Source organism: Camelus ferus, chromosome 11 (genome assembly GCF_009834535.1).
Source record: "Camelus ferus isolate YT-003-E chromosome 11, BCGSAC_Cfer_1.0, whole genome shotgun sequence".
Taxonomy (NCBI): Eukaryota; Metazoa; Chordata; class Mammalia; order Artiodactyla; family Camelidae; genus Camelus; species Camelus ferus.
In genome coordinates this window covers 12,957,498-12,982,552 of record NC_045706.1, presented here as the reverse complement: position 1 = coordinate 12,982,552, position 25,055 = coordinate 12,957,498, and the positions used below count along the sequence as shown (strand labels likewise).

The 25,055-nt window shown below is 42.4% G+C and overlaps 2 protein-coding genes across 4 annotated transcripts in view; one reads left to right on the top strand and one right to left on the bottom strand.

Moving 5' to 3' along the window:
• The window catches only part of HSPA12A (heat shock protein family A (Hsp70) member 12A), a 272,940-nt gene that overhangs the window by 156,282 nt on the left and 91,603 nt on the right, over positions 1 to 25,055 (bottom strand). The window contains exon 1 of one of the 3 annotated variants that reach the window (XM_006183476.3): positions 1,074 to 1,236. The exons of the other annotated variants lie outside the window; for them this stretch is intronic. Within the exon in view, the coding sequence (XP_006183538.2) occupies positions 1,074 to 1,076 (3 nt within the window). The 5' untranslated portion in view covers positions 1,077 to 1,236. Of the gene's footprint in view, positions 1 to 1,073; positions 1,237 to 25,055 lie in introns of those variants that run through there. 3 annotated transcript variants of the gene reach the window in all.
• On the top strand, positions 1,075 to 23,331 carry ENO4 (enolase 4). Its single transcript, XM_032490820.1, is given in 15 exon segments — positions 1,075 to 1,239; positions 3,478 to 3,606; positions 4,386 to 4,576; positions 6,332 to 6,477; positions 8,158 to 8,327; positions 8,424 to 8,555; positions 10,008 to 10,061; positions 13,103 to 13,159; positions 15,341 to 15,508; positions 17,512 to 17,637; positions 19,001 to 19,196; positions 20,732 to 20,778; positions 20,780 to 20,800; positions 21,322 to 21,439; positions 23,169 to 23,331. Coding segments are annotated over 15 exon segments (1,851 nt in total). The 3' UTR covers positions 23,300 to 23,331.

Sequence of the window (25,055 nt, the reverse complement as noted above, 5' to 3'; positions counted from 1 at the left end):
TAACAGTATTTATACAATCACATTATTTGTATATATCTACCTGCCTCTGTTGAAAATAACTATCTCGTTTCAAAGTGTTTTCTCTCATGTTCTCATTTTATTCTGCCTGACTTGTGAAGCAGGCAGAGTCATTAAGACTGTGTTTCAGATGAGCAAAGTGCAGCAAGAATGTTTTAAACGGCCTGCTTAGGTCACGAACACAAACAGGCAAGAGTGGAACACGAACATCTCAGCCATTTCCTGCAGGAGTATCTAGAGCAAAGGGCGCACAGTGAGAAGTTCTATAACGGCACGTGAAACCTGGCAGGTGTAATGAAACCAAGCAGGCAGCTTGGATTTAAAAGAGCAGGACGCTGGCAGCCTCTGAAGGTTCTGGAGACGGAACATGACCCAGTAACAGTCCTCTACTCCTGCTTCTCCTCAAGTCTTGCCTGTAACACCTCACCCCATAGGCCTGTCCTAACCATAACCATCCCGTAAGGTTCACCCCAATTTTTTTGGTCCCATACTGGCTTTTCCCTTCCATTGATTTCACTCCACTAATCTCCCGTAGCCGGTTCTCAAATGGACGTCGCAGTCCGCCGAGCAAGAACACTGTTCGGCTCACGACAGGTAAACAACGGACGAATGAATGAATTCCTGGGACCTCCGCAGCTTAGTAAGGCTACCCTGAGTTCTTACAACCCTTCCAGTTGACTGGGCCGGCACGGGCAGGCCGCCGCCCGGGTGAGCTCCCGACCGCGGGGAACGAAGCGGGGAAGGCCTGACGGCCCCGAGTCCCAGGGCCACCGGGAACCCGGCGCGCCCACCTGAAAACCATCGGGGAAAGTGGTGGAAAACGACGCCAGGAGGGTGCTAGTCTCAGGAGTCAAGGTACCCAACCCTGGGGGCCAAACCCTCAGGGAGAACGAGATCGGAGGGCGAAGGAACCTTTTCCCGATTCTGGCTGCGGGAAGAACCCGGGCTGGCAGCCTCGCGAGATCTGGGGTCGGGATGTCTCTGCGTTGCCTAGCGACGGGGAGGACGCTCGCGGGCCCCCAGGCTAACCCCCGCTGTAGCCTTAAATCTCCTACCATGGGGGAAGAAGGCGGCGGCCGCAGCTGTGGGACCACTATGGAGCTGCAGAAGCTGAAGCAGCAGGCGATGGAGTACTACCGGGAGAACGACGTTCCGCGCAGGCTGGAAGAGCTGCTCAACTCCACCTTCTACCTCCAGCCTGCAGACGTCTACGGGCACCTGGTAGGGACCTGGGACCAGCACCCTCTTCCCTCCAGCCCCCTCCCCCCGCCCCGCGCTGCGGCAACGCCATACGCCTGCGCCGCAGAGTCGCGCACGCGCGCTGCCGCCGCGGGGGTCGGGGCGCGTGGTCGGGCAGAGACGCAACCCTGAAGGAAGGAAGCAGAGAGGAAACCTGGGTGAAGGAATCTCCAGTCAGAAAGTGGTGGACTGGAAGCAGCTAGAGGAAAGAGGGCTCTAGGCGGACTTGTAGCTACGGCGACAGCTCAGGGCCTGGCCCTCGCTGCCTCTGGGCGGCCTCCCCCAGCTGCCAGTTGTCTTTTTAATCACAGACCTTAATACCTCGTAGCTCAGTTTACCAACATTCAGCGGCCTCCTCTTGACCACGGGACGAACGCCTTGGCATTCGCGACAACTTGGCCTCAGCCTACACCGGGGCCTCGTACCCAGCAGGCTCCCATCGCTTCCAAGTTTCAATCGATTTTTGAACCTGTGCTCCTTGGCTTGTGCGCCCTTTTGTGCCTGGATGCCCGTCCCACCTGACCAGCTCCCAACTAAATTTCAAATTTAGATCAAAGTCTTGCCCACTTCGCCCTGGACCAGTCGTCCTTCAGCGTTCTTGCAGCACTCCCTGCATGTATTAACACCCTCCCTTGGCAGCTTGTGAGCTCCTGTGGAGAGCGGGGCCTTTTCATATGGTCCTTCTAGCCCCTGTGCCAAGCGAGCGCACGATCTGGGCACATTAGCCTTAAGGAGTGGGCGGTTAAAACAAAGGCAAGCGTTTTCTCAATTCCAGATCCGTAAATACTAACCAACACCTACCTTCTGGAAGGCATCGTGGTTGGAACTGGTAGGAATTTGCTCTATGGTGAGGTAATGTGACAAGACGGAGCAGAGTATGTAAATGCTGTGAAGAAGCATGATGTATTTACAAGGTTCAAAACCACTCTTGTTGAGGCAGTGAATATAGGGGATGTTCCATGAGTGTTTATTTTTCTCAGTAGTGGCCTTTACATCAAATCGGGGGTTGGGGAAGGTGCTTACTGAGTAACTTGTGCTTTGCGCTTTATGTGATTTCACTTCATTCTTAGGGCCACGGTGAGGTAAACATGATTCCTGTTTTACAAAAAAGGAACCATGGCCCAGTGAATTTAAATGATTTTCCCAAGGGACACAGTAAATGACATTAAGAAATCAAACCAAATCTGTGTCCTTAGTACCTAGCAGAGGGCATGGTGCATATGGACACTCGAAAACTATTGGTGGAATGAATGAGTGAATGCAACTCCGAATTCCATTCTCTTTCCACTGTCTCTTGCTGGGGGAATCCTTGAAAGTTAACTAGTCTAACTTCTTCATTTTACAAAGACACCAAGACCTTGTCTCATGGCTACTTAGTACGAAAGGTAAGACTGGAAACTTGGACTCTTGTCCCCAGTGTAAAACTCTTCCCCGTCTGTTAGGCAGCCAGGACTTTGGTTTGCACTGTTCTCTGGGAGCTTATACCTGAGTTAGGGACAAAGGCCACAGATAGATGGGGTGATACATGATTGTGTGCTTAACTGAGGATCAGATCGCTATGTGTCTGTTAAAGGAATGCAGGGGTGGGGAAGACCCCTGTGGGCTCTAGCATCTCGGAATGTTGGCTTGGGCTTCAGAGGATGTTCAGGGATTGGACTGGCAATAAGGCAATCTCCCTTCCATTGTCTCAGTCCCTGCCTCGTTTTGGGCATCCTAATTCTCACCTGGTCTCTCCTATCAAGTCCATCCCACGTAGTGCTGCCAGAGCAATGTTCCTAATCCCAAATCTGGCCATCATTCTCTTGCTCAGAAACCTCCTGTGGTTCCCACTTGCGTGCTGAGTAAGATCAAACACGTTCCAGTGTGTGACTCATCATGCCTGCCCCTCCCTCGGGTAATAGGCTTATCCCTCCCCGCCTCCTCCACGCAGGCCCACTTACTTTCCCATAAAGCCCGAAGTTTCCCACTTCTCTCCCCTTTGCTTATCCTGTTCCCTCTTCCTGAAGTATCTGCTCCTTCTCCCCCTTGTCTGCCTCTTGAAATACTTCACAACCTCCAGTATTCAATGCAAATGGCATTTTTTCTATGCTTCTCTACATATTAGAAGACTTCACAGATGGGAAACTATTTCTAGTAGAAACTAAACTAAATGTGAATGACTTTTTAAAGATAAATTCAATGTGGTATTGTGATTTTTGTGTTTTTTTGTGTGTGTCAAAGGCAAACTGCTTTTCGAAACTTGCAAAGCCTCCCACCATATGCAGAGTAGTGGGGAAAAATGTACTGGATGGACTGGGGCTTCCAACCCTACAAGTGGAAATATTCTGCACCGTTCAAAATTTTCCCAAGGTAGGAGGTAGCTTAAATGTGTTCTCCACTGTATCCTGGCTCCACTGCTTATATTGGCATTTATTATCTGAACTGTGGAAAATTAATGTTTTGAAATTCAGTGTTTGTGAAATACACGCACACTATTTGTAGGTAGTCGTGTACACAAAGCGTGTTATCATACACTGTACCATGATGGCTTTATTAGGTTTAAATGTACTATTGGTACAGACATGGCTTGCTAACTTAAAGATGACCTAAGATGGAGAAAGGGCAAACATAGTTTTAGAAATCTGACATTATTAATGTGATGAATTCTATAAATCTGCAGATAGGTTTATAGACTCATATATCTATATATAGACCTATATAGTTTTATAGGATTTATAGGTATGTAGACTGGTCTGCATAAAGAAAAATTCATTTTTGTAATTCTAATAATCCATTTTAACTATTACGTATTTGTTGTTACAAGTAATTTTGCTGCAGTCTCTGGGAGAAAAATAATTATGACTGATTCTGTGTCCCTTTAGCTATTTATTGAAGAAGTCGTGATAAAATGAAGTTTAGTGTAAGGTTTTTATAAGGGTATTTTAACAAGGTAATAATTTTAAACGTTCCTTGAAGTTAGGTCCCATAGTATTTCAATAGCTATAAAAATATCTCAAAGAAAATTATAGATTCTCATTTTCTCTTTGAAAAGTGGTAAAATATCATATACCTCAAAAGCTGGGTACATTCAGTATCCTATTTCCTGTAAAAGGGAGGGAAAATGCAGAACATGTTTATATTGTTTTCAGAACATATGTTCTGTGGTGATCTCAACTCACTTCGAAGTCCACGAGAACACTTTACCTGAGCTAGTTGAAGCGGAGAACATAGAGAGGTCGGAGGCCGTCAGCACGGCCGTGCGGTGGGTCAACGAAACCATCACCCAGGAGCTTCGAGGGATGGCGCCCTCCAGCCAGGCCGAGGTGGACCAGGTGCTCAGGTAAATCTCACACCTTGACCTGTAAGTGTCCAGTATAACTATGTACTTCTTTTCTTTCCATTTTACCTGCCAATAATAAAACAGGTCTGTTGTATCTACAGGGTACAGTTAGGAAGTCGACTAAGAAGCATATGCTAAAGCAGCAAAATTTAGCTTAAAATGTTGTTTTTCTTCTGAAAACCCTGTTATTAACATTCTACTGTGTAAGGCTATGTAAGGCTTTTTGGCCTCTTTTTATGCATAGAGCTTTCGCAGGACTCAGTGAAAAATTTCTCAGGAAAAGGATTAAGTTAAGAATCGGGATGACGTCCTTTCTGTCTCCCCACCTCCTCGTGTGCCTCCCATGAGGGTCTTTTATCCTTTTATATCGTCACAAGGGGTACTTACATTTTGACCTCCAGGCACAACCAAGTCTTCCAGGTTTTGCCTGTATGTTGACCCTAAAATGTGAAAACCAGGGAAGTGTTTAAGAGGGGCTCTATGATTATTGTCAACGCCCAGCCAAGTTTGGCTTAGCATTACGTCTCCTCTTGTGCAGGTCCAATGCCACAGCTCTCTTGGCCAAAGAAGGTTAACTGGATTCTCTTTCTGTAAGCTTCATCGCTTGCTTAATTGTGCAGAACATCACATTTTCATTTGCCTCAGAGCTGGAGCATGACCTTATAAAAAACGTTTTTGAATAGTTTTTGGTTGTCTTAGACTTTCTGAATGCTACTCTACTTATTCCGTGTGTGTGTGTGTGTGTGTGTGAGAGAGAGAGAGAGAGTGTGTGTGCCTGTTATTTGCTGTTAACATAGCGTTAGTTTTTTCTACCAAGTTTTCTGTTATTCCTTGTTTCATTTCATTTTTCCCTGGAGTTTTCCTTCCCCAAACCTCCCATGTTGTCTGGTTCCTCTTTAGGCCAACTACAGATCTGTTCCTTGTTCTTCTGTTTCCTGGATCCCATATCTCCTTGAATTGCTAGTTTACATCCTTTAAAAGTAAGGATGAGAAAGAGTATTTGGGATGTAAATTTTTTAACTTCTTTCATGTGTGGGAATGTCAGCACTTTGCCTTCATGGTTGACAATTTAGCCGAGTATAGAATTCTTATTTGAAATCAATTTCTTTCAGTACTTTAAAGGCACTGCCCCACCACCATCTGATGCAAATCTGATTCCCCTGTCTTTTTTTTTTTTTTTTTTTTTGCTTACTTTTTATTGTTGTTGTTTTGTCTTGTTTTTTGTTTGTTTTTTGTCTACAGAGGTTTTTAGCTCCGGGGAGCTGAAATTTTATGTAGATGTACCTAAGTTGGATTTCCTAACGGTTTTTATTTTAACTGTTCACCTTAAGCATGTCCCTCAAAAAAAAAAAAAAAAAAAGAAAGAAAAGGAAGTCCCCACATAGTGCTATACATTTTACTGTCTATTTTTGCCTCATTTTTCTTCTGATGGTCATTTATTCAAAAAGAAAATCCAATACCCCGTAATCAAATTTTATCTAAAAATTTTACTTTTAAAAATAACAAGCAGGGCTCAAATAATTTTAAAGTCTTGAAACATTTATTTCCAAGCCAAAATAAATTTCAGTTCTTGAACACAGTTTTATAACAGCATCATTTTTTTAGTCTTGGAAATTGAAGCTGATTTGTTGTTAGGTAGATTAAAAAGCAGAGTTAACTATTGAAACATATTGGGGTCAGCACTAAAACATGACCAAAATTATAAGTAATATTCCCAAATAAGTCATTGTAAAGCCATATTTTCTTCCCATAAAGGACATTCTTTGAAAATAAAGTACAAGAAGATAAGGAGAGAAAAGAATTGGAAAAGAGCCTGGAAGACTCAGCAGTGCCTATACCTTCACCTCTAACACCACCAGCACCTCCTCCACCTCCAGCCAAAAAAAAGGGACAAAAACAAGGTTGGTGGCGTCTCATCTTGCAGAACCTTTAGTAACAAATGTGGAGGAAGAAAAGTGGAACCTTGGACTGCCTTTCCAAGTTAGAGTCTCTCTGCTGGAGACCTAGGTTGGGTCCCCACCACGTACCATGCATCATCCTCCATGCCTCTTCCTTGCTTGAGGTTACTATGTTGGATAGGCATGGTTTTACCCCATCCCACCGTCCTTTTTTATTTGTAAGATAAAAATATTTGTTACCCAGTGGAGAGAACGCACTAAACAAAGTGCACTGAACAGTGGCAATGCCCAAGGCAGGGAAGGGGAGGCACAGGAGACCTTCAACTGCTCCTCAAAATTTCCATTAGCTCATCAGAAAGCCTCTTTCGTATCCTTTGATGTGGATAACCAACGTTTTGTCTGTCCTAGTTTCTCAGTCCCACTTTCTCATTTCTCAGTCTCCTATTAATAAAAATTGTCTTGGAAAACTGCTATTTTAGGGCAGATAATTGAAGTTATCACAGCCCTTTGCTCCATGCCTTCTAACATATTGCTAACCTCAGCCCTGCCAGCATGTTAACTCTGGAGCTGCTGCTTGTGTTGTAGCAGTGTTTTGGACGTCTGTCCACCTAGAACACGCTCCTTAAGGGCATGAATCGTGCCTCATTTAGTTTAGCACAATGCTGGGCACAAACCAAACACTGCATAAGTGTGGGTTCCACTGAATAAGAAAGCACCAGAACCAGGGATCAAGGAAACCATGGAGACAAGATTTCTTATTTCATAGATTCAGATACTGAGGCCCAGAGAGGGGAGGAGAGTTGCCCATGGCAAGAGAGTCATGTTCGACCTATCTCCTGTTGGCAGGGTAGGGGTGGCCACTACAGGTAGAGACCACCAATAGATGTTCGTTTGGTCGCTGCTGCTGACTGATAGAACTTGGAATGTAGGAAGGGAAGAAGTAGGAGGGGATAAATTTGCTAACCATTTAATGTCTTAGGTGCTTATATATCGTATTCCACTTACCTTACCTGCTGAGTCGGGTCAGTAGCTGTGGGGAAAGAGAGGACAGGAGGGACACTAGAGATTTATTATGGACACCATGGTACCCGATCAGACTGGATGGCTGTGAATATGTGATAGTGAAAGGTGGGTAAGGATTCTGGGTGGACGGTTAGATCTGGAAGGAATTTCTAATAGAAAAAGGCATCTGTTTGGAGTTGGCAAGAAGGATCACTAGTTAGATATACACATGAAGAGATGTTCAACATGAAGTTGGGTGTGCAAGAGCTGTGACAAAACATAGAAAAACAGGGTTTGGAATTCAAAGACTGTCCAAATCCTCTCTTCATTCACTTTCTGTTAGATACTGGGCAAATCTCTTAACCTAAGCCCCGGGTTACTTATTAGTGAGATAACAATATCTTCACGTACGATTGTTGAAGGAGTTAATACTGAATGTTCTAAAATTCCTTAGGCAGAATCCATGACTCAGGATCATTTGAGCATTAGGGAGTAGAAAGTAAAATCAAACAGAAACTTCTCAGGAGTTGATGGAAAATATATTCTTCCCAGCCTCACTTTTCAACTTTTCTTTTTTGCTGGGCCTTCACATTTATAAGTAAAGCATTTAAAAAATATAGTTTTATCATAGTCAAAACTTCATAAAAAGTAATCTTTTATCAGTATTTTTTTTTTCTTCAGGGAGGAAGGATACCTTTACAGAAAAACCAGTTCTACCTCCAGAGCCTGGCGAACCGGTACTCTGCGGCAGCATGGCCATTGGGGCTGTGTCACTTGCTGTTGCCAAAACCAGCGCCATGCTGGACAGTAATCCTCTCTACTTAAATATTGCGTTACTGAAGCACCACCAGGTTAGCACCCGTCATATTCCATTGCAAGGACCCATGAGTTTCTCAGGACAGATGAACCATGTTTCTCAGTTCCCCTTTCTTTCCTTCTATTTTCAGGAACATCCAGCAAAGCTAACTGTACCTCTGCTGATGGTGTCTCTGGTCAGCTGTGGGAAGTCCTCACCTGGGAAGCTGAATTTAATGAAAGAAGTGATTTGTATACCCCATCCTGGATTAACAGCTAAACAAGTACCTTAACATTATCTCAAACTACTTTTTCTAAAAAAAAAAAAAAAGCTTCATCATGGCTGAGTTTTTAGTGTATGCCCCCAAGGTTTATGACACCAAGGGAGAGGGAATTAAAGATGCAATGAGAAAGATATATTTTAGGAAATTAGGGAAGTGGGAAGAAAATACGACCGCAGACAAAAGGGAACCACGTGTAGACCACCTTGGATCTCTGACTCATTCTAGTGACTCACAGAGTGGCCATGGGTGGGTAAGTGCACAGGCCTTGGTGCTGGAAGGTGTTATTTGGGGCAATCGCAATACCTTTATTTACTCGTCTGTGTACTACGGCTGCAACAAGCGACAGCTGGCACTTCCATAGCAGCCCATTTTGTGAAGTAGGAACTCCAGGGCCCAGCAGATTGCCTGGCACGTGAGACAGGGTTAGCGCATGTTTATGGAATACGGTATGAATGAATCCTAAGTGGCATCTTTACTACTCAGAGGTTTGCTAGTGTCTAGTTGTTCTTCAGTGGTGTAAGTGAGCCAGTGTGCCTCCTTAAATCTTCATGAAATATTCTACCAATTAGGCATTAGAGAGAACGAAACACTTGTGTTCTGCAGTGGATGTTTTCAGAAAAAGTGCAGGAAATTTCATCCCCTCTGATAACACACTGAGTGATATTTTATCTTAGCTACTGAAAGTCATTTTTGTTTTTAAATCTCATGATGATTTCTTTATGATAAAGAATTCTTTCTTAAGGAGAGTAGTCATTACCACACTTTTATTGATTTTGGGAGACTAGGATTTACATCCGGCTCACCATCTGTCAGATCATGTTCAGATCCTGGCGCCAGGCTCTTTTCTTCAGTTCATATTTGTCGTGCTATTTGGGTACCAGAGCATTTGGCACGCTGCTCTTTATCTGTCTCCGTATGCAGATACCCCCCACATTGGAATACACTTTTCTACTTTCTAAGTGACAGTGGATTTATACTAATTCAAACACTGTCATGCAGAATCCCTTAGTGACCTGTGACATGTACTGCAAGGACGTTGGTCAGGAGACGGTGAAAGAAGAGGAAGTTAACTTGATCCAACCAACTGAACCAATCAGTTCTGAACAAAGAAGAGAGGATAGTGAGGAAGAAGAGCCTCTCATTCATATTCAACCAAATAAAAATGGAGGGCTGAAGATTAACATTCAGTCTTCTGATTTTGTAGACCATATGTAATTCACTAATCAGGAAGCCTTATCAAAGACCCTATTAATATTCTGAGTTAGAAATAGCCATGTGTGTTATATATTTTTTGTTTTTAAATCTCAAGATGAGTTCTTTATGATAATTCTTTTTTAAGAAGAGTAGTCATTACCTCACTTTTACTGATTTTGGAAGACTAGGATTTTTTTATATTTTTATATTTAAATTCTAGACTGTAGTTGTGGAAGATGATGGTTATTCTACTTACAGGGTGTGGAGATGCTTCTGGAAATTCAGAAACATATAAACAGAACAATTGAAATGGTATGTAAAGAGAATCTGTGGTATCTAATTACTGGCACTTACCTTCTAGTGTCCAAATTACAGTTCCCTATGGAATAAAATCAATATTGTTATTGATATGAAAATATATTGTTGCTTTGGGTTTCCCATATAAGCCAAGTTTATATATCCCCTCACTGGCTACAGATTCAGTTTCTAATGGAACTTAATCTCAGTTTGATTTCTGAGGCAGCTGGCTCTGTGCTAAGATTATCCCTAAAGATTTGCAAAGAAAGAAAGCATTTGGCCACCAGTTTCTTATAATGGTTAAGGCCCAGACTCTTATGCCTGCTTACAACCCTGGTATTGGGCAAACAAGCACCCCTGGCTGAGCAGCCCTTATACGGGAAGTCACAAAGGCAGGATGGGGCCGCTGTATGACTCACTGGTTGTTCCATCGGATGCTAATGGGGGAAGCATGCAGTGACTTGGTGGGGCTGAGGGACCCAATCCTCGCCTGTGGGGCTTTTTAATTTTATTTATTTGAAAAGTACTTTTATTTTGAAATAATATTGCATCTTACAGAAAAGCTGCAGCGATAGTGCAGAGAGTTCTCAAATACCCCTCACTCAGTTTTCCCCAAGGTTAACATGATACAGTATGTTTACAACAGGATATAGTATATGATATATGTGATACGTTATTTATAACATGATATGGTACATTTATCAAAACTGAAAATCCAAAATGCTACATTTCTGTTAACTAAACGCCAGACTTTATCCAGATTTCATTGGTTTCTCCTTGAATGTCCTTTTTCTGTTCCAGGATCGTATTCAGAATCCCACGTTCATTTAGTGTGAGGCTTTTAAACTACATGATCGGAAAGCACTAGCTCATTCTCCAACAGAACAGGGACCGAGATATAATCTGAGTAGGATAAGAAGGGACTTTGGTTCCAATGCTGTCTGGCCAGCAGAGTCTGTAACTGCAAGGCAGGGCACACCAGCCCCTCCCCTGTCATGACGGAGGAGGGTGGCTGGGGCCCAAGCCATACAATTGATTAGAATTGCTTTAAGCACCAGTCTGGAGCCAGTTTCCGGGGGTGCTTTTTAGGAGGCCAGCTTCTTTGTGGGGGACTCAGACTTGGACAGGTTAACTCTGACCTTGCATGTTCTTTGGCCCTTTCTAGCCGTGTGACCTCGAGCCAGTTATATAACCTCTCTGCCTCAGGTTCCTCATCTATAAAATGGGTATGATAAATTGTGAGGAGTAAAGGAGCTGAATATATGCAGCATGCTCAGAGCGGGAGCTAACATAGCAGTGAGCAATACATGGTGGTGACAGTTGTCAGAGCAGGTGGAGGAAATCAGGATATTTGAGCTTTCAGCAATCATCCTGACTTTCAGATTTTTAATTATACAATTGATTTTTAATTAAATGAGTAGCTCTCTGAATATTCTTGTGAAAATTCAAATACTGATAGAGCTACTCACGCCCAGTCTCTGTACTAACTCCCCCTCAGTTACCACACATACAAATATAGAGTGCGTTTTGTGTTTAAAATCATATAAAATTCTGCACAAATCACTATGCAAATTGCTTTGTATCTGCACTTTTAATATAAGTTCATCTTTTGCTGACACCTAGGAATTCTTTGTCTAATAAAGGCTTCAGTCCTTTCTCTGTGTTTATACTTATTTTTCTCTGTCATGTTTCATTATCTTATGGAGTCTTAGGGATTTTTTTTCTTTTTCAATTTTCACTTAGTAAAATGCATCAATATGTTCTTTTAGGGCAGTGGTTCTCAATGGGGAGTGATTTTGCCCAAGGGACATTTGACAGTGCCCAGAGACATTCTGGGTTGTCCCAACTTGGAGGGCAGGGCTCTGCTGGCATCTGGAAAGCTGAGCTCAGGGACGCTGCTGTACATCCTACAAAGGATTATCCAGCCGAAGTATCAAGAGTGCCAGGGCTGAAAAACTGCTTTAAGGCTTTTTCTTTTTTGCTCTCAGGCTTCTTCAGGGAGGCCAGGCTCCAGCAGCTCTGGGCCACAGATTTGCTGCTTTTTAGACAGAGGGTTCAGCACTCCCATAAAACCCGCAGGCATCAGCTTGTTCAGAGTCCCCTTCCGTGACTCTTGCACAAGGAAGTCCTCTTGCTCTGTACTCCCCATCACACCTCCCTCCTTCCTGGTTGCCGTGTCTGCCTTGCTGGACCTCAGCTCCCCAAGGCAGTGCTCCTGTGTGTCTTGTCCATCACTGTCTGGCACATCACTGGCTGGCACATCGATTAGCTTCCTATGTTATTTTTTTACCAGAGTTCAGCTGGCTCCATAATGAAAAGAAGCAGGATAACTTCTGTATTTGCATATATTTGCGTGTGAATCATGCTGATTCTTGACACACATGCCCCAGTTTATAGAGCCAGTAAATACCAGGCATTAAAGTGCATCCTTTAAAAGGCTAAGTCCTTGCTGCAGCATGCTGTCAACACCCCCAAACTGGGAACGTCTCTTTGGTAATTCTCTTTCCTTTTTATGTCAAAAGACGGTACATACATCAGAGTCACCAGATTTGATGACCTTTAGCTGTTTCCAGAAGTCAAACCCACCCTGTAGGAGAAGTGTTTGTACCATGAGAATATTTAAAACAATCTGTTGAGCCTTTAAAGGCATTATTCCTTAAGGACAAGGAGGGGGACTTAGTGTCCTCCTGTAAAAAAAAAGAGTTCTTGTACACAGCAGGAGTCAGGGCATCATGAGCAAATGATTATTCATATAAGTAGAAATGCATGAATATGCTTATTCATACCCTGTACATGTGATTAGAGGCCGAGTGTACGGATGAACTAAAGTGGCCATGGGCTTGAATTTGAGAAATAGTTTGAGGTTTATGAAATTAGAGAGTGGCTGGCATCATCTGTGTGTGTGTGTGTGTGTGTGTGTGTGTGTGTGTGTGTGTGTGGCAGTGTGACCGGCTTGGCCCCAGAGCAGTGGACAGGCGTGAGGACCTGAACTCGGCTTACTGCCACAGACATGTCTGAGAATCCCAAGTGATATGTATTTATCTTCTGTCCCACAGCCCCCTCCTCCAAAAACAGAGACAAAAAAAGGTCACAATGGAGGCAAAAGAAGTCAAGTAAGTAAATATGTTTGTTTGCCGCACTACTCTGTAACAGTTCGCTTACCTGTTCCCTGCCCCTTTTCCTCTCCCATAGGCTTTTTGCTCCAGGACCCGATTTAACATAGATGGACATTAGATGGTGGTACTGCTCCAAGGGCACTAAGCCAGGCCACCCCCAGAGCTGAAATGTCATTCTGCCCCCGCCTCTCTGGCAGCAGGCTTCTAGGCCAGCACTGCCCACAGTTGTCCAGCCAGCTGGAATCTCAGAGGGCCTGGGAGGCTCTTACGATGGGATACACAGGGACACACACATCGCACGTACAGTAGGACTACGTGGGAAGCCCTCTGGGTGAAGTGTTGGGGAACACGGATCTCTCTCATAAGCAGCTCAAAGGCATATGGGATGTTCTGGATTTTAATTTGACTACTGCCAAGGAAAGAAAGAAAAGGCACAAGAAGTAGCTGTTTTCTTTCATCTGGTCCCCAAAAGGCACTGAGGCACCATTTCAGATGAACCATTGCCGGAGCTCAGACTTTGCCCGGAGAGTCAGGCAGATGAGCCACGTGGCTGCGGAGCCTCGGGAGACCAGCTGCACTTGATCAGTCCATCACTCTGGGGATCGTGGGTGCTCTGACAGATACCCCTATGATACCCCTGAATTTTTAGCACTATAGTTAGAACAACCAACAAGAACCTCGGAGGTGCTGCCGGTGGACAGGGGTTGCTCACGTGTGCGATATTTGCTCTGATAAGCCTGCAATCCCTGCGCTGACATGAGGGCTTCCAGGGTCTGTTGAAGTCATCAGCAAGAGGGGCTCGTGAAGGATAAAAATAAGTTCCCCCTCCGCCTTGGGAGGGAGAAGAGAAATGTGTGAATAGAAACAGCAGTAAGTAAAATCCTTGACAGGTGTATGTACTGGAATGAGCACAACATGGCACCATTAGACCTTGCAAGAGAGGCGGGGGCTGGTGAACAGGTAGCCAGATCTCAGCGCTGTTCCCTTCATCCCAGCACGTTGTCTGATGTGTTCTGAGAAACTTGGACCAAGATCAGCCCTTCCCGAGATCAGCTTTAGTAGGTCTTTTCCCCACTATTGGAAACATGCTAGATGGTAGATTCTGGAGAGGCAGCCATACCAGAATTAGAGGTATGGACTCTAGCTAAACTACCTGGATTAAAACCTGTTCCAAGTTACTTAACACTCTCTTTATTAAATAGGGACAGTGATAGTACCTGCTTCATGGGATTGATGTAAGGAGTAAATGTATTGGCTTTATTTAAAGTGTTTAGATTAGTACCCAGCATTTAGTAAGCACCAAATAAGTGATGCTTTCATAGTTTTGAAGGCTCTGTCATGAAACTCCTACGTTGATACACAAAAATTTCCCCAACCATTCCTTTGCTAAATAAAAGTTTCCTTTCATTGACATTAAAAATGTTAGATGGTTCTTATAATTAACTAGTACTATCAGGAATAAAAATGGGATATTTATACCTAGTTTCATGTTTGCTCTCGAGTTCGGTACACACACACATACACGCACACACACAACTTACTGCCATTGCTTTAACTTATGTTATAATCGCGTAGTGACAGTTCATGACAAGGGCACATCAAGACTGACTTTGCAGTCAAAGCATATGGCTGCCTTTCCCTGAGGTCATTTGGGTGCTCCAGTTTTCTTCCACTGTAAGCCATCCTCAGTGCTGCATCCTTTTGGTTAAAGTCTTCAATCTTTTTAAAAATAAAACCTTTCCTGAAGCAGAGTTCCATTTTTAACAGTTACATTCTTCTAAAGGAAAATGGAACATAGGAAAGAGCAGGTTTGGAGGAAGAAGACAGTTAGGGGCAGGCAGGCAGACCTTTACAGTGACAGAGTCACCAACCTGGTGGTGATGGCTCAGGTTAGTCCATGTGCAATGGTAGAGCCAATAAAGAGATAACATGGGCAACTAGAGAGAGAAAAGTGTGTTCCCAGGTCAAACTTGAAAACCTTGAGAGTAAGAAAATCATCCCCAGATACTGTAGGACAGTCATCCGCCCAGATGAGTGGGAACTAGGGGCGGGATTAATCGAGCATCAGAGGGACCTCATCTTTGGAGACTGTGTCTGGTTGTAAGCTGCCAACCACTGGAAGCTCCAAGAATCTTACTGTGCTGTATTTACATACATGATCTTCTTTTGATCTTGCAGCAGCCAATCACTGGCAAGATGTCCCATCTTGGCTGTTTAACCATTAATTATGACACCACAGAGCAGCCACTGCTTCTAATACAAGGGATCTGTGCGAACCTAGGGCTGGAAATGGGAACAAATCTGCATCTAGCCATCAACTGTGCTGCACACGAGCTGATGGACTATGTAAGTTTCCATTCCAGAACATTTACTTTTTGTTGAAGTCCCATTATTTTAAAATTAGAACTCAAGAGAAGAGCCTATGTGTATAATTTCCAAACAAATCCTGTTTTTAAAATTAATATCATGTGACTGGTCAAATATAAATGGAGTTGAGAAAGCCAAGTTAGCTAATGACCAGGCAATAATGTAACCATGTAACTAAAAATTTAACAGAAAATGTCATAATAATTATGTATAGGAATTCTGTAGTAAAAGTGACTAAAATGGATTGCTTACATTGCAATTGTGAGAGCTATGGAAAAATAATTTAACAAGCTGGTGTTCTACTGAGTACGTTCATTTGGTTGGTGGATGCCTAGTTGGTCAAGCATGAAAAGTGGCTCATTTGTAACCATGACTTGAGAAGCCCTTCTAGACACATGGTTGTTGACGTTTCTGCTGGTGACTTACTTTTTAAATATAAAAATACGTACAAGTTACTGAAATTCATAGAGAATAATTAATAATAGTAATTAAAGTAAAACTCAGGGGACTGAATAGGATTCCACTTTAACTTGCAATTCTAACTTTTAACTTCAAAGGAAATCTTAAACAGTATATAAGAACACTAAATTTCAGCTGACTTCTTAAAGTTTTTACTTTTCTAAAAAAACTAAATGCATAAAGGGATGTTTAATGTAATTTCTTATTCTTCACATAATGATTTGTTCCTAGGCACACCATTAAGAAAAATAATTACATGTTTTCATCAGCAGCGTATACCAAGAACTATGAATGTGCTGACTGCTAGTGCTAATTAAAATGGGTATTTATTGCTTATGTTCACTAAAACGCATTAGCTTGATATCAGATAATTCTTACAATGTTAGTTCAAAGTCATTAGCATTTCCTGTTTAACAAGATAGGATTGTAAAAGTTTTGCGGTGTAGAAACTAAAAGTTCTTGCTGCTTTTTAATGTGAAAAAAGGTATAAAATCTTTTCAGTTATAGACTTCTTAGGAAGCTGCTTAATTCCAATGTAATCCATTCTGCTAGGAGCAATAGGAAGGCATAGAACCAAAGAGCCATTCTAGTCCATTCCACCTCCCTCCCAGTACCTAACTATCCCAGCTGCCAGCCCTGAGCACAGACTCGACGTGGACATAATGGTGCTGGTGTTGCAGACTACGCCAGATCTTCCAGCTCTGTGTAATTCTATCCTTAACGACGTGAGGGCTTTCCAGACTTCAAATAAATAGGTTGCACTAGAACTCCACTTTCAAAACAATATTGTTACTACCAGAACTTCCATGCTTGCCTTCGGTCTCTTTACATTTCATATTGGTGGTTAGTATCTCAAAAGCCTGGCCCTGCTTTCAAATTTTAGAATATTCACAGTTAAAAAAAAAATAAGCAATTTGTTCACTGTGAGTTGAAAGATGGAGGTGCCAGTGAGTAGGCAGGTTTGCATTGCTATTCTGTGTGTGAATTTATGTTATTGCTCATCACTCAAGCAGCTAGGTATCTGGCACCATGTCATAAAACTTAAGAAAGAAATTATTCCCCTCCTACTCTGTATTTGTTTTTTGTGCCAGAAGGCTTCATCTGAAGTCAGTGGGAAGAGCTCTGTGGGGCATAGAGAGGAATGCTGACTTGATTTTGCCAGTTTCAGATATTTAAAGTAAAATACATAGATTTCTTTTCTTTTAAATTTTATTTTAGTTTTTTCTTCCAGTTTTAAATTTTCTTAATTTTAGTTTTTATTTTTATTTGGGGGAGCAGGTAATGAGGTTGGTTTGTTTATTTAATGGAGGTACTGGGGATTGAACCCAGGATGCTAAACATGCACTCTACCACTGAACTATACCCTGTCCCCCCAAATGCATAGATTTCTCATGTGAATGTGGCCTGAAAATGTTTGCAATCTTTTATATGAAATGAATGAAAATGTATTTCAATCACATCTTTAATGTTTGAAGAATTCATCATTTATTCTTTATTTTAATATCTTCCTTACACTTAATCAGAGTAAAGGAAAGTATGAAGTGATGATGGGAACCTACAAAAATGCAGCTGAGATGGTTGACCTGTATGTGGATCTGATCAACAAGTTCCCTTCAATTATTGCCTTAATTGATCCTTTCAGGAAGGAGGTAACAGGATTCACCTTGAATTTTATAGTAAAACAGAATAAAATCTCATTCTTTTGCATCTGTAGATTTGAAATGTGTTGTAATTTGGACTGGGCCTGAGTTGCTTTATTTTGGCATTTGTGAGAAAAGGCACTTACTAAACAAATGAATAGCAGAAGCTCAATTACACAGGCGTGTGCCTGCCTGCAGATGAAACAAGCACTCGCGGCGCCCAGGAGTGTACCTGCGTGTTTACAGGCCACCTAACCGACGGCCGGCGAGCCCCCTGTGCTGGCTGGTGCTTCCATTGGTTAATCACATGTCATTCTCAAGTGCTCATGGAAACAGGACTTCAACTAGGCCAAATGTTTCCTAACCTAAATCCAGCTACGACACATGCATTTAAGTTACAAAACCACATTTTAAAAAAGTTTTTGAGAGATTGAGGTTTTCTGATCTGTTCAAACTGATGCATCTGACAAGGGTTGTTTATGTGCCCATTGAAGGACGATCTCTCTCCCTAACCCGCTTAAACTTCAAAACTTTACATTCTTGATTTTGAGAATTCGCGAACCATTAGCTATAGTGGGCAGATATCCTCTTTGAGATAACTCAGCTATTTCAATTTGGGGGACAAGAAGTGTGCTGGATCTTAGAGCCCCAGGCTCTCTCCATCCCATCTTTCCTTTCACGGCCTGGGATACACCCCAGCACCCATGCAAGGTGCTGACTCATCCCAGTTCTTGAATCTTGCCAGACCTGTCTTCTGCTGCTTGTCCTGAGGCACTGGCCACAGCTCTTTTTAATGTGATAAGATGCCCCTGTATAGTCTACTGGTAGGACAGGTTGAAATCTGGTACAGTGGTTGGGAGACTTTGTATATTACTATTTAAATAACAAGCATTTCATTTCACTTGGATGGTCTCACCAATAAAAAATAAGGATGTGGAGAATGAGGGTCTACAGCCCTGCAGGCTCATTTCTTTCAGCTGTCTTGTTACCAGAAGTAACATTAAAATCTTCTGACCAGCCGGTCGTTAGCCGCATTATAGATAACACAGTGGGAGGGAATAGCCTATGTTTGAAGGACATCAGAATCAATGTGGAGAATAGCATTTAATGTATGTTAACATTTTTTATTCGCTAGGTCTTTTGGCTCAAGTTTAATCACTTGGAAGTTTCTGTTCCATGAAGCTTGTTAATTTGTGTGGCTTTGGTATAGGCACCATTTAGCCACAAATGCAAAAAACCCCCAAAAACAAAAAACCTGTTTTGTGTATCTCCAAAAGGTGTATAACTCTGATTATGTGCTAAATGATTCCTGTCATTTTGTAATGATGCTTATTAACACATTATAATGATCAATTCTTAAATATTCACCCAGGACTCTGAACAGTGGGACAGCATCTACAATGCTCTTGGTTCCAGGTGTTACATAATTGCAGGAACTGCATCCAAAAGCATTCCTAAACTTCTAGAGGATGGGAACGTCAGTGTCCTCAGACAGAGTGGGCTCATCATAAAACATACGAATCAAACTACGGTGTCTGACTTGGTGGAAATAACCAATCTTATGGACAGTAAGTAAAAGTATAGGTCTGACAGACTCATAATGAACTTAATTTGGTCATACAAGAAGCCAAAAATATACAGTATTATCAGTTAATAAAAAAGCATGGAATAACTCTTGGAAGGGAAAAAAACCCCCAACTATCTAAGAAAGATTTGGTGCTAGAAAACAAAACGCAGCTTATTACTGATTCACTTGTTAATGTTCCAATGACGGCACCATCCAGGAGCTCATCCCCTTTGGGGGTGGGGGTGGGGTGCTACCGCTGCCCTCTCAGCTTCACACAACACTGTAGTGATTTTTTAAATCACCCCCACACTGGCTTTTTTTCAGTTCCTCTGAAGTTTTATCAAAATCTTTACAACCTTGAGGTGACTGAACAAGCTGTTCTTTCAGCCTAGAATGCTTTTGCCCTGTACCGTTTAGTTGGCCGGCTGCTCCTGCTCCTTCAGGTCTTTTTGCCTTAAATGAAACCCCTTCGGGTATCTATGCCTTCTCTGACCTCCCCCACCCCTCGCTGGTTGCTCTGAACCTTTGTCATCCTGTATTTTTCAGTTGTATTACTGGCCACAGTAACGTGTTCCACTGTTTAATGTCTGGTATCCTCCACTGGACTGTAAATTCCCATAAGCTGGTGGGAGTCTTGTTCACTTATGCACAGAGCCCGAAACCTGAATATTGTGAGTGGGTCTCAGGAACCAGGCTGGCTAGTCTCAGACCTGGAGCAGGACTCAGAGCACAACTGGCAGCCAGGGGCTGGGCTGGTGCCAGGGGCTGGAATGAAACACTTGTAGTCCCGGAGCCTGCAGGCTGCCCCGGTCCAGGGCCCAGCAGAGTGGCTTGCAGGGGGTGGGTGGGCAGCCCCAGGCCTGGCCTTTCCTCCGGGACCACCCTGCGGCGGTCAGTCTGTCATTCACTCCAGATCGCCGCTGTGCTCCTGCCTCTGAAACACAACACTGTCACCACAGGAAGAATTTTGGCAAATTTTAAGGGTTTTGAGATCCTCAAGTGATTGATTAAATACTATCAAGACTGGTCTTCTAAATCAACATTCAGAGCAACAGATTCCTTTGAATAAAATGTCACATGATGAATTGTGACATCCATTATTTAGGCATATCAGCTCCCCACGTGCCCTTGCACTTACTGTGTATTTTGACTGAAAGATGCACAGTTTTCGACACTGAATATGGATGACCTTGAACTGTGTCTTATAGCTGTGGTCTTAGAAATGTGCCCATCTAATCTGAGCACTTTTCCTCTTTGTTAGTAATAATGGTGCCTCTTAGAATTTATGTTATCTTAAATTTGAAGAAACCTGGCATCCATTTAGTACTTACCATCTCAACTACTGGAGAAGGGCAAACAGATAAAATCAGGGTAATAAAAATGCAAATGTTTGGATTAGAATTCTCAGGTGGTCAAATAATTGACTCTTCACAATTTTAAATCTCTGGAAAATTTTAAATTTTGATCCCAGAGGCTCATATATTTGCTGATTGTTTCCACACCTTCTAACACTGAAAAGAATTCCTCTGTTTGTAGGTAAGAAGCACGTCGCTGTCTTTGGAAGTACAGAAGGAGAGTCGTCCCGATGACAGCCTTGTCGATTTGGTAAGTGCTGAAAACCGGTCAATTGCACAACTGCCAAAACACTGCTTTTATCACCAATTGGTATTTCAGAGAAATGCAGTCTTTGGCAGAGAAAGTCATGTAATCTTTTATGAAATAGACTTGCTTCCTTCCAGACAGCTACCTCTTGCAAAGAGCTAATCTTTGAACTTTTAAAAAGAAGAAAAATTGAAGTCCTGGGGAAATGATGAGCACACTTAAATGACTAGGTGTGTATTTGCAATCTTACCTCCTAAAACGAAGTGAGAAAGGCCAGAATGTTCTCAGATAAAATCAGCATGCTTACCTGACTGGTAGAGCACCTGATGTATAGTCACACCATCTCTTTACCCTTGACGCTCTCAGCGTGTAAGCAGGCCACTTGACTTACGTGAAGATGAGAAATTAACTTATGATAGAGAAACCACAACAGCACACAGAGGCAGTGTCCTTTCTCCCTAAAGAACTGTTTGTATTTTAGCAAAATATGACTCCATTTAAAATAAGTGTTCCCCGTCCTTCAGGCTGTTGGACTTGGCGTTCGGTTTATCAAGTTGGGAGGTCTTTCTCGCGGCGAGCGGGTGACTAAGTACAACCGCCTGTTTGCTATAGAGGAAGAACTTGTCCAGAATGGAACACTGGGTACGTGCTGCTTTCTTGCTTTGTTTTCACTAAGCCATGAATACGAGAACAAAGACTGGAAGGTGGGGAATAGAAGGCTCTCAGCAGGAGGGCAGGGGAATCCAAAGACGATAAATAAGTGCTGACAAAACTAGGATGGCATCTGCCACAATGTGGATTGCCTTCTTAATGGATTATCTGTTTACCTGACTGTTTAAAGCCCTCGCCCTTCTTCTTGACGAACGGGCTGTGTGATGCTTTTCAATAGAATTAATTGATTGGAATTTCCAAGCCTACCTTTTGTTATGGTCCAAATTATACTTAAGGGTTCTCTGCACAGCACATGAAAGTTAAAGGTAGATGTTTCCCTGGGGGTTCTTGGCAACAACTCGTTTTACTTAAGACAAATAGCACATTAATTTAATATACCTTGGAAAGGCTGTGGTCCCAAGAGAAATGAACCAATCATTTATGACGTCAAATTGTGTAAGTCTGCATGGGTGGAAGCACCTTGGGTACTGGCTAGCTGGAAACACCCTAAATATGCATTTTCACTCTTTATATATTACTGACTGGGATAGCCAAAACACAGCGTGTAAAGACATTCTAAAGAGACCAGTAGTTGTCTGTGTAATTCTAAAACTATTTTGTATTTAAAAATAGAATTGATATACTGAAAAAAGTATGCCGATACTTACATACTACAAATGAAATCTATTCAGTGAGACGTGTCATAGAATGTATTGTGGAACGTATACCAATTATTGGACATGAAAGCAAGGAAGGGGTCCTACTCTGTGACTCAGTGTAGGTATTTTTAAAAAGTAAAGAGACCAATAGAAATATAATTTAAAGTGTGTCAGGTTTAACAGATGTAACGACCTTGAAACACATCCTAAGATTTATAGAAAAAGAAGATATAATTGGGAGACTGTTTCTGAGTCATGTAAGGGCAGTCAGAAGTTAGTTTGTACTGTTTAGTGTTAACATGTCCACATGAGGGCTTGTTTTTTCAAATAGGTAAAACTACATTGTTCCTGCATAACATCTGATAATTTTTTAATTTTATCCTGACTTGTGGAAGCTTTAGATTCCTTAAATGACCTATCATATTTCCAGCCAGACTTCACCACAAGGGAAACAGCTGCTTCAGGGCATCAAAAAGGACTCCGGTGACCGGAGGCCCAGCCCCTCCCTGGTGACAGTGCAGGTCCCCGAGCATTCCGGAATGGATTAACAGATTAATGAGGATTCCTCTGACATTGGCAGTGGTCAGTAGATGTGAAGGGGGTCCAAAAACTGGAAAAACAGATCGCTCCACTGAGGGACCGAGTAAGAAATCCTGGTAGAAGCTTGGCCACTGAAACACCATCACTGCTTACGTGGACCTGCCTGGAAGTGTCTAAGTCCACAGCAGTTTATCCTGGAATAGTTAGTTGGCAACGGTTTGTCTTGACAAAGAGTAGTTCATCTTTCTCTTACCTTTTGCTGCTAAGACTGCCCAAAGTCCACTGCACATCAGATGTTCCAAAATGTTGTCTAAGGGCGCAATGCAGACTGAACAAAACAAGTGTTGCAGTTAATGTGGAACCAGCGACAGGTCCACTCTCAGGTGGTTGTAGAAGCCTTTCATATAGGGATGACACCTCTGGACAGTTCTGAAGATGATTTCCTTTAAATCACGTAACAAATAACATCAAAATCGGCACCACTGGATTAGACAGTACACTTTATTGTTGTTTTTTAATAGGTTTCAATGAAGAACACACATTTTTCTACTTGAGTGAGGAAGCTGAAAAGGCTGCCGTGGCTGGTGAGCTGCCCGGGCCCCCGGGGCGCATCTTCCCCACAGAAGTCGTGGAGGAATCAGTCAAAACATGAGCACACTCCGGACGAGGCTGCGCACTCCCCCGCCTACAGCCGCACCGCCGCTGTGGTGGGACTGGTAGCTCTGAAGTATGTCTTCATTTTGGTTTTGCTCTAAAACTTCACTAACTTGTGCACTTTTTCTTCTTTTAATTTCACTGGTGAAATACATAGTATTTTGCCAAAAATTACACCTGTGAACCTTGTCTGCCAGCCATCACATTTCTATGGGGATTTTGTTTGTATCTGAGCTCTCTCCTGTCCATGTTGGGGGCTCATGACTTAGTACAAGAGTCCAGTACTTTTGTCGCCAACTCCACGCTCAAACACCTCAATTATACTTTACAAATCAAAACAACTCTGAAAACAAAAATCTTTTACATTAGGCGCTCTCTGTGCCAGGAACAGGCGTACATCTTCTGATTTGATCTTACATATCCATGCTAGAAAGCACAAACACATTTTTGTAGCCACCCTCATGCAGAAGTATGAGTGTTTCAGGATTTTTGTAAGAGCAAACAGCTTCCTCTCACTTTCCTACCCTTAATTCCCTTTTCCCTGATTCCCACCTCTTTCTAAATTTTAGTTTTCCTTTATTATTCATACCGTTGTGGGTCTCCTTAGATCCTTTTTGGAAAAAGAATGAGTGTAAGTGAGTAAGCACATCAGTGAATGAATAAATATTCTTAAGGCAATGAAATGCCCAGTTATTTTCACTACAGGATTTAGTAGGTGATTAAAAATGCTGCAACATACAGATTGAACTGTCTTTTTTGAAAGCCAGTGTTGGGGGTACAGCAGAGGAGCACTAGAAGTAAACATTTTCAAACACAAAGCCAGTGTTGGGGGTACAGCAGAGGAGCACTAGAAGTGAACATTTTCAAACACATACCTATAGATATAATAATATCCAACTGTTTTGTATGATTTAGATTCTCTGTTAAAAGTTACCATTTGCTTTTCCTACAAATTATATAAACTGCTATGTACTGACCTGTGGGAGAACTGGCTAAGTTTAGATTTCTGATACATTCAGTAAGTTTTTACTAAGCACACTGAGGACCTCTCCTTTTGGAGAGTACTAATAGGGGAACTTACTGGCCTTATGGTAGAGCCAAGGTCTTACTCTAAAAGCAGGCATTTAAAATAGCCTCAGTGTCAGATTCTCTCAGAGCACAGGCAGGAGAATTGGTTGGTACCACCCTACGTTGGGAGAACTGTGGCACAGCCTCTGGCTGTTACTGCCTTTCTGGATGCTTAGTGATGAACAATGGGTTATGAGAAACTGGAAGAAAAATTCATTTTAAAGTCAAGAGGAACATAACTAAATGTTCACACAGCCTCTGCACATGTACACATGTATACACACACACACAAAGTAAAATGTGGGGGAGATCATAGGAGAGTATGCACTGGAATTGTGATACAAATTATAAGTAAATGAATGAAACCAGAGGAAAAATGTGCAACTAAGTTAATAACTAAATTCAGTTAACCAAAGAGGTGATTTATTACCTCAACCAAGTCAACATGGAGCGCAGCCTATTCACCGTTTGCTCACTTGAGGATTGGGGTCACAAGGGACATGGAGCATTTTAAATTTCTGAAAGTGATAAGCAGTTTCTATTTATCGATTTTTCCTCTCTACATATATGGAAAAGAATATATAGTAATAGATATAGAACATATAATATTACACGGACAAGAGATGAAAGCAGCTCGTCATACACCATACTGGACAATGGCAGTGGGACTGGGGAGTGTTAGTGCT